Source organism: Hippichthys cyanospilos, chromosome 3 (assembly GCF_059441005.1).
Source record: "Hippichthys cyanospilos isolate Australia breed blue-spotted pipefish chromosome 3, RoL_Hcya_1.0, whole genome shotgun sequence".
NCBI lineage: Eukaryota > Metazoa > Chordata > Actinopteri > Syngnathiformes > Syngnathidae > Hippichthys > Hippichthys cyanospilos.
In genome coordinates this window covers 16,305,704-16,318,943 of record NC_142371.1, presented here as the reverse complement: position 1 = coordinate 16,318,943, position 13,240 = coordinate 16,305,704, and the positions used below count along the sequence as shown (strand labels likewise).

Here is a 13,240-nt window from a genome sequence, read left to right as displayed (position 1 = left end):
GCATTCCAAGTCGAATTTCTGGTTTGGCTCACGTTTGGCGTAAATTAGGCGGACTCGCCCTTTAACGCTCAATCTCATGGTTTCAATCGGCGAGCACAACTGGGGCGCATCCATCAAAGCGGACGTGATGGGATCTTGTTATTTTGGGGGGGGGGGTTCTGTGGAGAGAGGACGACCACGCGGAGCCTTTAGTTGCCGCGCTCGCTATTTGTCGGCGCGCTGGCGCACTTTGCCGCCAAAGCAAAACACTCAATAAAGCCCGGGGCCGTGTGAACATGACTTAGTGGGTCAAACGCTGCTTGCGGACAACACACACACACACACACACACACACACACACTCACACACGTGCGCATGTGTGCAGAAGCAGAAGGCACTAAAAATAAAGCATCTGAAATATTTAACTTGGTGACCCAGAAAGGCGCCCCGGCGTAACGCTCTGTTTGCAGCAGGCCAGCGCCGCGGCCACGATCTGATGAGGCGGCCTCGCCGCAGCGCCGGACCAAAACAAGCCATAAGAGATAAGCTCAGATAGCCTTTATTAGCACCACGCCCGCACAAGTACAAGGTAGGAAATTTGGACTTAACGGGCCCGAAGCGTCCGGGAAACGTACAACGCGACGAACGGACCCGCGGCTAAGCCCGCGGCAACAACAACCGAGCCGAGACCGGGTGGCGCGGGCTTCGGACGGAGGGGAAGAAAAAGAAAAGTCTTTGGCCGCGCCCCCCAACGGGAAAAATATGCGGCGGCAAGCCGACGCCGCGACACCTGGACGACTGGGGGCCCAGAGCGGCGCTTCCTCCAGCCGGATCGCGTCGCTCGCTTGCGTATGCGTTCGCGTCGAGCGTCCTTCGACCCATGCGGTCGGAGGGAGGAAGTTAGTCGGTCCGGAGCGGGGGGGGGGGGGGGGGCGGTAGCCCGTGGAAATATCCCATCCGGGAGAGCGAGTCCAGATAACTGCTCGTTTTGGGAGCGGGCCGACAAACGACGCGGTCCGCCCGGGGTCCGGAGCGCCAGACTGAAAGGGGCTTCCGTCAGCAAGCGGTTCCTCCCGGGCCAACTTAGCAAGCTAAAATGTCGTTTGCTTAGAAGAGCACATTTTTCTCGTGCTTTTGGGAGCCGTTTGAGTTGAAAAACAAGTCGGTCCCGTCCAAATTCCGCCGTCCGTAACCTCGCTTTACTCGGCCGAGCCGACGCGCCAACCGGCGCCCGTCCTAAAGGCGAGCGCCTCATGCCTATGAAACATTCATTTTTCCCAGTGGCGCCGGGGGATCGGGACGGCCTCCCATTGCGCCCGCATCTCATCGGGGATTTCTATTTTTCTCTGGAAATTGCTCTGGAAATTCGGCCCCTCGCAAATGCCGGGAGCGGGCCCGACGTGCGGCAGCGCCATCAATATTGATGTCGGCGGCCGGCCCGGCCCGGCCCGGCCCGGCCGGACGCGCATCAATATTGATGCGCCCCTCGACCCGCCGTGCTAATGGCGTCCGGCGCGGGGGTTAGCGCCCCGCACGGAAAGCCGCGCTGAGGACGGGACAGGGAAGAAGAAATGCGCATTTCAAGCGACGATGACAACCCTCCGTGGAATACCGACGAGTGCTGCCCAACGGGCCCGACCAAAGATCCCCTTTCAGTCAGGAACGCCTTGTCTTACAAATATTTGCTATACATGCCCCAATTTTGAAGCAATTTATATGGGGACAATGCACAAAAGGCGCATTTTTTTCTTAAAAGAAAGCGCAATTTCTTCTTCAATCAACAAAACGATATAGTTGACGGTTTTTGTTTGCAATTCCATTCGAAAATGTCAAGTTTAACATCGAATTGGATCTGGAAAATAACAAGCATTTATTTGTATTTCGTTTTTGGAACCAGTCAAGTTTTTTTACCGGCCATCACACTTGCAATTTGAAGCCATTTTCTCCTCTCCTTGGGCGTTTCCCATTTCAAAGAAAGAATGATGCTTTCAGATCAAGGAGTCAGTCCCAAAAATTCAAGAGGCCTCAAATCAATGAAAAACAAGCAGCGTCAGCGTGCGCAATCAAATTTTATTTGAACCCTTTGCAACGTTTGCGCCTTGGGGGCCGCCCCAAAACAGGGCCACGCCGGCAAATGGAGCCCGAGTTGCCGGACCTGACCGTCACGCTTACACGTCCCGCTGGGGGGGGGCACAGGTGAGGTTAGCGTTTTTTTTTTCTTTGTTTTTTAAATCCCTGTCATAACAGGTAACAGATTATGGCACAGTCATAAAATAAACGTGACAGTCTTGTTTCGATCTAAGGCAAGCTCAGCAAGTTGCAGAACCCCCCCCACCCCCTCCAAAAAAATAGAGAAACAAACAGCAGTCTGAAAGCTGCTGTTGAAGAAGGAGCCATTTTGGAAGAAAGGCATCAGTGCTGCTGCGCTTAGTCAACTTTGCCGTGACTTCTTTTTTCATTGGGGGTGGGGGTGGGGGGGGGGGGGGGGCAACTTCCAGGCATATGGACAAAGATAGCAGTCCCGTTGGCAGCTGGGGCCAGTCTTCCATCCAGCTAAGGCACAGGTGTAGAAATCCGGTCCCGGAGGGGCGGTACGCCGCACCTTTTCCGCTTTTCTAACCCTAGCGCATCGAATGAAGGTTGCTTTTTCCTCCTTCGTCCTCAATTGCTGCTTCGCGGCGGTTTACTTTTCCCCGCCGATCCGTTTAGGACCGATCGATGGCCTCCGAAGCGTTGGCGTCACGTCTCCGCCAAGAAACCAAGCGGGCTCTAGCCTCCTGGCCTTTTTCGCCACCCGTTGCCTTGTAGTTCCAAAAAAAAGAACCGTGTTTTGGTAGGCTAGATAACGGCGATGTTTTTGGAACGCGGCTGAACCCCAAAGCTCAAAAAGTTGAAAATTTCACTCGGGTGTGGCATTTTTTTTTTTTTCCTGTCTGGTGCCGACTTTCTTTTTGTTTGGTCGAGTAGAGCTGGGTAGACTTCCCGGTGGACGCTGTGATTTTTTCTGTATTTCTTTTTTTGTCAAGCATAGTAGGCTAGATCAGGGGTCTCCAACCGTTTTATCACCGCCGACCGACCGGTCAACGCTTGAGATTTTTACTGTAGACCGGGGGGGTGCAGTGACTGCGCGCATGTAACCAAGCCGCGCCGTCCTTCCTCACTACAAAATGTAGTACCGACAGCAGTCAGTGGCGGCGCTATAATACAAAGATCAAGCCAAACAATGCACAAAATGAATGAACTTTTACAGGGTAAACTAAATCAGATGCAAAACATCAATATTTCAGGTGCGGCCCGGTACCAGTTGATCCATGGACCGGTACCGGGGACCTCTGGGCTAGATTACGTTGGTGGAGACGGGATCGATCCAACATACTGAAATGCGGATGAAAAGCCCAAAAAGTTGACTGTTCCACTTTGGCGTGGCCTTTTTTTTTTCTGTCTGGTGCCATCTTTCTTTCTGGGCGACCGCCGCCACTTTGTCCCGCAAGTATAAACGGCCGGCCGACGAAAAGAGATATCTGACGGCGTCCTTTGGGACGGGACGGCGTCAGGGGCCGCCGTCATTGTAGTGCAGCGGCACGGGGCGCTCGCGCTGCACGGCGGCGGCGGCGGCGGGCACGTAGGGCCAGTTGTAGGCGGAGCCGGAGAGCAGCATGTCGCGCAGCAGCGTCTCGATGGGCGTCTTGCCCACCAGCCGCACGAAGAAGAGCTGCTCGATGACGGGCGACGACACGATGCGCAGCGACGGCAGGCGCAGCAGCAGCCGCCCGAAGCGGTTGGGCTGAGCCGGGTACTGGTTGCGCACGTACTCCTCCAGGGCGCACTGCGACTTCTCCTGCACGCTCTCCACGTGGCCCGCGTCCGACAGGCCCATGGCGTCTGTCAAAAGCAGAACGCACGCGCGCGCCTTAGCCAAAGCCAGCTTACCTTTGGCGAAATGGCTAGCTGCTAGCGTGACGTGCGTGCGTGAGGCGCTTTTCGATCAATTCGAGCTCAGCGATACTTTGTTTTACTTGTAGTGTATGTGACGGATGACATTTAGACAAGTGTGAATGAAACCGTCATCCAGACTTGTTGGGCGAGCAGTTATAAATGTCCTGTAAAGCGTGATAATACCATCCGGCGGCCTAATTGCGCCCCTGGCCCCCGCAGTTGACAATATGAGTGCAGTTCTCTTGTTTGCCCTGAGATGGTGCTGGTGTGTTGGTACCTTTTTATTTGACATTTACAATGATCCAGGAATCGTTTCGAAAGTCCACGGGACCAAGAATATTTATTCATTGGATTATTTTGAGCATGGAAGTTTAGTTTGGGGTCACGCGAAGCGCTTCCGATGTGAGGTCATTGCTAAAACGCTAACGATGCATTAACAACGCGACAGCCCAAGTGCTATGTTACATATGTGTTTTGATGCAAATATGTACAATGTTAGCTAATGTCAATTTTTTGTCCGTTAGTGCTCCGGTGTAAATCGTCGGCGGGAGGCGTGGATGGCACGAGGTACGTTGTAAACTTTCGGGTCGACGGCTGGCGCTCGGGGTTAGCGCGCGCGGCGCTCCCGACATGTGACTTGCACCTCATCTGGCCCCTCCCCCAAAGGCGCACAGCTGAGAGACACCGAGGCAACACTTTTCACACCCTCTGTGTGGCGGGGGCGGGGCACGAGGGATTTGGCGCCGTGTGAAGTCCAAACAAAGACGCTTTTTTTTTCCCCCCGGTTTTGCCCGTGACCCCCGCATGAACCCCGGAGTTCCTTCCATCGCTTGCTGTGAACCTGTCAGTTTGCATCGGGGCTCCTTTTTGTCACGGCGACCTTTGATGTCCGCCCTCCCCCCCATCGCCCAAAAAATAGAGCGTGTCAAGCCGCGTGAATCACCGCCTTACTCGTGTGCCGCTCGGAGGACAGCTGGACGGCTTTTTTTCTTTGTATGCGTGCGTGTGGGGCGCCCGTGTTCGTGACAAAGTGGCGGAGATTAGTCAAGCTGTCCTCGGCCGCCCAAAAAAAAGCCGCGCGCCTGGCGCGCCAAAGCCACTGCGCCCGCTAGCGCTTTTCCGCGGCTACGAAATTGAGAATTTTATACTTATCCGGTGTTTGCTGGAAGAGACTCACTGAATTGTTGTTAGCACGGGGAGGTGCTTCATTTCATCCGACTATCAAGTAAAGGGAAAAAAAAGTAGTGCTTTGGCGCAGGATGCTGGCATCTTTGGGCAAGTGAACTATGTTGAGGTGAAGGGAGTAGTATCGATCAGACCGTAGCCCCGTGGTTTCAGCGGTTTCTCGGCCCTTTTGTTGTGAGTTCATGCACCGTTTGGCTTTTGTCCTCCCAACGAGATGATGTTTTCGGATTGAAATTTGATCAAATGTTTCTCGGGTGTTAGTGGCCGGGCTCGGACCGGCCCGTCGCACGCCACGCCGAGGGGGACGAGCGTTCAAATCTCTCTGGGCAATTGTCGCTACGGGAATTTTGCGCGTGCTTTTGCGCGTGTGAGCGTCACATGGCGGGCCGAAGGCTATACATCATTTAGATTCGGGGGGGTGAATAATAGACGGGATCACAAACGGAAGCTAAGAGATCCACGCGGCGCGACGGGTCGCGATCTTGTTGACAAAGCGACGGCAAAGCGACCCAAGCGGCGAAGGTCGGCGGCACTGACCGGACGTGAAGAGCACGATGGACTTGAGGCAGGAGTACTCGGCCGTGTCCACCTGGAGCGCCTTGAGCTTCTCCACCTGCTCCTGGAAGACGCGGATGTGGTCCATGAAGGCCACCACGCGCTCGGCCGACATGGGCGAGGCGTGCAGGCCGGCCGCCGCCAGCAGGGGCGCCACGTGCAGCGGCATGGAGCACTGCGCCGCGTTCAGCACGAAAAGCTCGCTCCACGACATGCGCAGCAGCGCCACCTGCCGGCGAGGGACAAGGGGGCATTTTTAGCATCGGCAAAGGTCGGACGAAGGACGAAAATCCCCAGATGCGGATGCGGGCCCGGAAGGCGCCCCCCCCCCCCACCTGATCCATGAGCTGCAGGTCGGGGAAGAAGGGGATGTTCTTGGCCCACTCCACGGCGCTGAAGAGCAGGCGGGCGGCCAGCTCGCAGATGTTCTCGATGCCCATCAGGTTGTTGCCCTGCATGCACTGGGCGCCGTAGCGCGAGGCGGGGTAGGGCTCGGCGCGCAGCAGCAGCGAGATGAAGCCCGACAGGTAGGGCTGCCCGTTGTAGGCCTCGCCGCCGTTGCTCAGGTACTGGCCCGGGCTGCTCTGGGAGCCCGACGTGCGCCCCCGCTGGACGGCTGGGGGGACAGAGCGCCGCCGCGTTGTCAAAACGAACTCGGAGGACGCCTCGGACGCCGTTTTGCGCACACTCGGAGGATGGCCAAAGACGTAGCGTTTGGCCTCCGTTCGAAAGTTGAGAGAGCCGACGTCGCTCAGCGGCCCTTTTGGCCCGTCCCGCGTCCACCGAAGAATTCTGAAGCGCCAACGGTATCATTTCCCCTATATTTCCGCCTCGGCAATGTACTTGTGGTATCTGTCCTTGGTGTCGGGGACTACTCGAGAGTGAAGTACTGGCGCCGGTACCGCTCTGGTACCGTGCTATTGAACGTCGCCACTTAAAACAATGGAATAACGCCCAATAAAAATAATCGTCATCAAACATGAAATGGCAAAAGTGTAGCGTGCCCGTGCGCCCCTCCCGGTTCCTGCCGGTGACGCCAAGTGTTTGGAAAACACCTGTCGGTCTCATGTTGCGCGCGCGCGCGTGTGCGTGAGTGCGGAGGGGGCGCCGGCGGGCCAAAAGTACAGTGAGGGCGACAAGGTGCTTTTAAACTTCTGGGAAGGAGAAGTTTCCTGGTGGCGCGGCGCCGGCTTCCAGGAACTGAAGGCCGCCTGAGGTCCAAACCAGGGCTGCGGCACTACTAGAAGTTTCATTCAAATGGACTTTTTTTTTCCAGTCATGCCTTCAACACAGATTGAACCGGCCTGCGTGTTTAGAAATAAGAGCAGCACCATCTTAACCTTTCCAACCGATTGGGATTGGTAGAGTGCTGCACCGACACAACAGTGACACGCCCGATTGCATTTACTAGTCAAGAGTGCCTTCTGGTGGCAAGTAAAGTCGCAGTTCAAAGTCAAAAGCGATACTTCTGTAGCGTCTCCTTCCGTTTACGGGGACATTGCCGCGCTAAACGAGCGAGCTAACAAGCGCGGTCGAGAAAGATCGGCCCCCGGCCGCGTGCCCGCCCCTTCCCCCTCCGCGGTTTGCGCCCGCTCGCTCAACGTTTGAGTTTCGCTTGACCTATATGGGGCACCGCCGCGGGCTCAATATGGGTCACGCACGGCGTGCCGCGGATCCCGCCGCGCGCTACCATTTGCCTGTTAGCCAGACGGCACGCACGCCTCGATCGGTCGCAGTGATTCCCCTCGTTGCTTTCATTTCGTTGCTTTTCTCACAATCCGTATTCCAAGAAAAAAAAGGAGCATCCAGATGGCTAAACATTAACGTCCTTGTTCAAACGACGGCGCGGGGGGGGGGGGGGGGGGGCCCGAGGCTCGGAACTCAATCCCGTCACATTTAAATGTCAAGTGTGAGCAACAGCACGAGTGCGCTGACGCTCGTTGGGGAACGCCAAATCAAAAAAAAGAACATCTCCTACGACGTGCTCACTTCAGCCCCCGAGATGTTTTCTTCTCTTGTTTTGTGCCATTTTACTGTCCGTATCAAATGTAATTCCACCACGGACCACTAGATGGCCCACTACCGCCGCTCAGACTCTCACGGTATGGAATAAAGATAGCACAAAGACTGCACTCAAGCTAATAAGTAACTCAAATTTAGACTCTTTTGAGATACATTGTACTTTTATTTGGTCGTTTGAACGTGCGCCATTTTGAAAGGCTTCCTTTCATTTTAGTGTCCTGATGCAAGTACGCACATCCTTAAGTTGTGTGTATATGTTTTAATATCCCACTATAGCTTCCGGTGATGGAATAAATTCATCTGCACCGCACACCGCCTCCATTTTTCTTTTGAACTCTTTCAGCGCCGTGGGCGATAATTCTCGTCTTTTAAAAGGGTCCTAAAAATATCAATCAAATTCTCTTTTTTTTTTTCACGGGGAGTAAGTGACACCCTTGACCAGCGCTTACCCAATATTGAGCTAATGGAGTACCGTAGCCATAACCGTGGATATGTGTTGCAAGCCTGGAATTAGCGTTTGTGCTCTTGTCATGCCATCTTTTTGCCTTTTAGCCCCCCCTGCGTTTATTCCCTCCCATTTTCCGGAAGGCCGCGTTTCGGGTAGCGACTGTGGCTTCCCGCCCGGTCGTCGTGGCAACCTTTTGTTTATCGGCCCGCCGTTTCCGTCTACATTGGCGGAAAACAAGCGAGGCTTGTATTGCGAGGTTAGCGCCCGCCGCCGCCGCCGCCGCCGCCGCCGTCGCCGCCGCTCCCGTGCGCGTCACCCGACGATACCGAGAGGTCAAGCGTGCCCCCGGGGAAGGAGAAGAAAGCGGAAAGTTCTCCGCGCCAAGAGCTCATTAAACTTTCGGCGCGTCGACTGGAAATATCAAGGCCATATCAAAGCCAGCGCTCCTTCGCGCTAATTATCGAACGGCGAAAAGGGGGGCGCTCCGGAGCTGACGAGGGCCCGGGGGCGTGGGGGGGGCGCTCCTCCACACGCGACTCTCCCGACCGACAAAACATTCCTGGAAGACGGGCGCTGGGAAACGACAAGCACGAGGGCCGGCCTACTCTACTTTCCGTACTAGCTGTACTCCGCACCGTTTTTCGCTTGTCCCGAGACGCTGCGCCGAGACTCAACTAGATTTGCAGGGCCCTAAAATAAAAAAAACAATTGAAAATGACTATCCTGAAATGAATATACTTTTCTTGAGATTTTTTTTATGCTGCGCAAGACATTTTTACTTATAAGACTATATTTCCAATATATGAGCGATACCAGTCCAGGTTTAGCCGTTCGGTCATTTAGCCGTCTGCCAAGATGGCGGAGAACGGCGGAGACGGAATTCGGAGCGCCAAAAAGGAAGGGGGACGAGAGACGGTGGCGAAGGGGCCCCCGTCCCGGCTTTCTTTCGCCGACTCGCTATCGTGCTTCTTCCTTCAATTGTTGCTTGCCCCCACGCCACGCCCGCGTCACTTGGTAAAACGCCGTCGCCTTTAATGAAAATTGATACGCGAGATACCGGAAAGCCGAGGCGCCGTCGCCGTACGGGCTCACTTCCTGTTGCGCGCCTCGTGGCTTTGGCCGGCGGGCGTCCCGCGGCGCCCGCCTGTTTATAAACACCAGGCGGGACGGCAAAGAGGATTTGAGGACGCCCGTTAATCCCGCTGACCTCAAACGCACCAACCCACAGGAGGAAAAAAGAATGAAAAATGAGGTACCCGCAATGAAGCAAACGCTCCCAGTTTACTGTCCTGATATTTTCTCATTCGTTTAAAATTCAGGCCAGTTTTGCTAGATCTAAGCAAACTTGATCCAAAGGCATTTTCTTATTCACCAACTATAATATTTTTCTTAAAAGTGCAAAGCTGTCATTTTAAAGTCGATTGTTTTTCGTAAGGCGCGCCCCGCCCATGCCGTCTTGTGGCTTTTCGCTTCGGGGCTCCCGTTCAATGTTTTGGATCATGTGACCGGACTCTTCTTATTCATTGACTATGGCTTTCCCTTTTTCTATATACTTTGGTGAAAACATCGGGCGATTTCCCCGGGGGCGAGCGCGACCCACCCGGTGCCAGCGAGCGCCGCGGGACCCGCAAAGCGGGAGGGGGGGCGTCTCGCCTCACGCCTTTCCGTTCAGGGAGAGCGAGAGAAAAAAGAAGCGGCTCTGTCCCTTTAAGAGACACTTTCCCGGCGTCCTTGAGCGACCTTTGCCACCCTGCGCCGCTGTCAAACTCCCGGCCAAATACCTGACTCCTTCCTTCGCTGTCTCCTTTGCTTTCAAATAATAGAAAAATAAAAAAACCAAGAATCAGATTGTTTGCGGCTGAGCGCATGGCTTTCATCTGAAGGTTCAAAAATATATTCTTAGAACATATTCCAAAGAATGCCTCGTTCAAGCTATCATTTTCATATTCGTATCTTTGCTCGAAAAAGATGAGAAAAAAATAAGACCTTTTGTCGCAAATGTATAATGACTATATTTACAATTATTCTAACAAAATTCTTACTCCGTTGGCATTTTTTTTTGGGGGGGGGGGACTTTTTTGCAGCGTGACAGCAAACTAGCTACACTGCAAAAAGTCCATTTCAAGAAAGTTAAAAGCAAGCTTGGACTCACAAATACATTCTTATTGTTTCCACTCGGATAGTTCCAAAAAGGCCTTCTATTAGTTTTCCTCAGTCAGAAAATAACTCCTTACCCCATCGGCAGATTTTTTTTTTTTCGCTTCAAACAAGAAAATGTGCCCAATTTTTTTGAGATATTTTTTCTTGTTTTCAGTCCGGCACTTTTTCACAGTGCGGGAAGGTGACGGCATTTCGCACAACTTATGACACTGCAAATAAAAGGCCAGACCAAATACAAGAAAAACAAAAATGAAAAAATTATACGCACATTTTTGTGTTTTTAAGGAAAAAAATTCGGTCGTGGGAGTGGGAAAGCACTGCTGTCAACCTTTGGAATAATGCTTAGGTTTCTTTTTTTTCTTTTGTATAGAAAAGAAACCTTTTGGCTGCACTGTCAATGTGAGGGATGCCTCTCAAATCAAAGGAAAAACAAGAAGAGTGCCAGTTAATAATAATGAACAATTTGGGGGGTGGGGGGGGGGATGGGCAAATCCCCCTTTCAGCCACCGACATGTTTTCTGCCACTTTGCTTTTGGTGCCAAGTGACCCGTTGTTAATGCGGCACATTAGTACCACTGCAGCAGCCTGCGTTTTGCCGCTAGGGTGAAAAAGAAGTGCCCCCACCCCCACCCCCACCAGCCAAATTTAAAAAGTAAAATAATCAGAATCAGGGTTAGCGATTTGGATTGTTTCTTCAGGTATATCAGCAAAGCCAACTTATTCAACTGTTGATTTTACTTCACGTTAAGGGCAAATCGATAGGAAGATGAAGCAACCTAGTGCTAAATGTTAGCGTCGCTCCCCGGCAAAACTAAAGATCTTCCGGCGCCGAATGAATCCCGCAGACTCTGTTGCATGGGATTGTTTTTTTGGTTTTTTTCTTGGTGGCGGTTCTGAAGTACTTGGCTGAAACAAATCTTTTCACTTAATGGTAAAAGAAGCACATTTTTGGAATATAGCAGATTTCAAAGGTCGCTTGCGTGTTTTTTACGATTGAATTGATTTTACTCCTCCCGATATTTGTGAACTGCGGCCGTAGTTGTCCCGTCAAATTGAGAGTAAATTGATTGGAACATAAATCAACTTATTGGTGAATAATTTTCCATAAAAATTCTTACTGTAACGTTTCATACGGATGCTCTTTGTCCCGAGTGATGTCATTTTATGTCAGAGGCAACTAGAAACTAGAAAATCAGATGCGGAAGGCAGAGCATTCTGTTCCATTTTTTTCGCGCGGGTCCCACGACAACAATAAATATTTCACGAGGGGTACCGCAAGGTTGCAAGGTTGAGATAAAGAAGACGTACGCAAAATATAACAACTCTAACCGGCCATCTTTTAAACGACGATTGATGATATCGTACTGTTTCGCTGATTTTGTTTTGTTTCCAATCTGCCTCATCGCCTTGCACCTACACTGGAAAAACGGGCCCTATTTCTTGTCCAAAATATGACTTTAAACGAAAACAGGCAAAGACGGAAATCCCTGCAGTGCATGTTGAAAATCGCCAAGACATCCGAGTACAATCGTCTTCACTCGGTCACTTGGCAAACGTTGAAAACGATGGAGTAAAGGCGTGAAAATGAAACAAGACGGACTGCTTCAATGCCCCCCCCCCCCCCCCCCCCCCCCCCCCCCCAAAAAAAAAAAAAAAGCGCCAATGGAACAGAATATTCAAGACGCGCCGTCTTGTGATTTCCACCATTTTTTTCGCTTTCGGTCATACAACGCCGCGCGCGGGCAGAACTCGGCTGCAAACCAGATCGACGTCATCGGCCGGGCGCGGGTAATCGACGCCTTTGCGCGTTTCCCTTCATTCGACGGCCGCGGTTCGTTTTGGTCGGTTTGGCGCTGACCTTCTCGTCGCATGCCGACTTTCAGGCACTTCTTGAGGCGGCAGTACTGGCACTGGTTGCGGTGGTGCTGGTCGATGGGGCAGTCGCGCGCGCCGCGGCAGCTGTACGACAGGTTCCGGCGCACGGAGCGCTTGAAGAAGCTCTTGCAGCCCTCGCACGTGAACTGGCCGTAGTGCTTGCCGCTCGACTTGTCGCCGCACACCATGCAGTCCACGTTGGGCAGCTTGTCGCCCGACAGCGCCTCGTTGCCCGGCGTGGAGCCGGCGGGCGTGCCGGGCGCGCCCCCGACGCCCGCGTCCTGCCCGCACATCTGCAGCTGCGAGCCCGGCGAGGCGGAAATGCTCTCGGCCCACTGGTTTACTACCATTGCCATGCTATATCCCCGGGACGGAAAAAAAAACAAAAACAACAACGACGAAAAAAAACAAAAAAAAAAAACGGGCTCTCTTCCCTATCGGCGGCCGCTCATGACCCGAGAGCGAGCGGGTCCTGCCCCTGCCCCTGCCCCTGCCCCTGCCCCTGCCCCTGCCCCTGCCCCTTGCCCCTGCTCCTTCTGCTGCTCAGCGATCCATAAACGCGTCCTCCTCGCGGAAAGCCAACAAGAAGAAAAAGTCCGAAGGATGTGACGCTCCGCTTCAGCGCCTTTCTCGTCCGGCGCGCGCTTCGGGGAAAGCAAAAATCGGAAGAAAGAAAAAACACCAACAACAGTCCGAGGAGCTCCCGCACGCACGCGAGTCCTCTCCGGAGTCGAGGCGCACATTTGGAGGGCGCCGCGTGGGGAAAGAAGAGGCGCCGCGCCGGCCGCCCTCACCTAACCCCGCCTCCCTCCAAATAAGGGCACGGGTGCCGTAAAAGGTCAGGCTCCGAGAAAACGCCGAGGGAAGAAAACGACGCAAAACGAACGATACGGTCACAAGTTTAAAAACGATACACGTTTTTAGGTTATGAGTCCTCAATCAAATGCGAAATCAAATCCTAAATCAATCGCCCCCCCCCCCCATAGATTCCATTCTACACTGATTCCCATTCAAATGATCATAACCCTTCATATAGGCCAATCAAGCGACAGTACATTTCCAGAGCCTTATAATTAACCA

General features: G+C 53.2%; 1 protein-coding gene across 1 annotated transcript; it reads right to left on the bottom strand.

Annotated features, from left to right (window-relative positions):
- Positions 1-2,029: 2,029 nt before the first annotated feature.
- nr2f5 (nuclear receptor subfamily 2, group F, member 5) lies at positions 2,030-12,654 on the bottom strand. The gene is made up of 4 exons (XM_088411139.1): positions 12,144-12,654; positions 5,991-6,271; positions 5,638-5,884; positions 2,030-3,861 (listed from the first exon to the last, which is right to left on the bottom strand). The coding sequence occupies exons 1-4, from the start codon at positions 12,514-12,516 to the stop codon at positions 3,530-3,532; spliced, it is 1,233 nt and encodes a 410-aa protein (XP_088267265.1). The 5' UTR covers positions 12,517-12,654; the 3' UTR covers positions 2,030-3,529.
- Positions 12,655-13,240: the final 586 nt, after the last annotated feature.

Bases quoted from the DNA above. Each gene is read 5' to 3' on its own strand.
- nr2f5 (XM_088411139.1), bottom strand. From the start codon at position 12,516: ATGGCAATGGTAGTAAACCAGTGGGCCGAGAGCATTTCCGCCTCGCCG. The intron at 6,272-12,143 runs GTCAGCGCCAAA...CTGTCCCCCCAG, and splicing joins AGTCGGCATGCGACGAGAAG to CCGTCCAGCGGGGGCGCACG. The intron at 5,885-5,990 runs GTGGGGGGGGGG...CCTCGCCGGCAG, and splicing joins ACCTGCAGCTCATGGATCAG to GTGGCGCTGCTGCGCATGTC.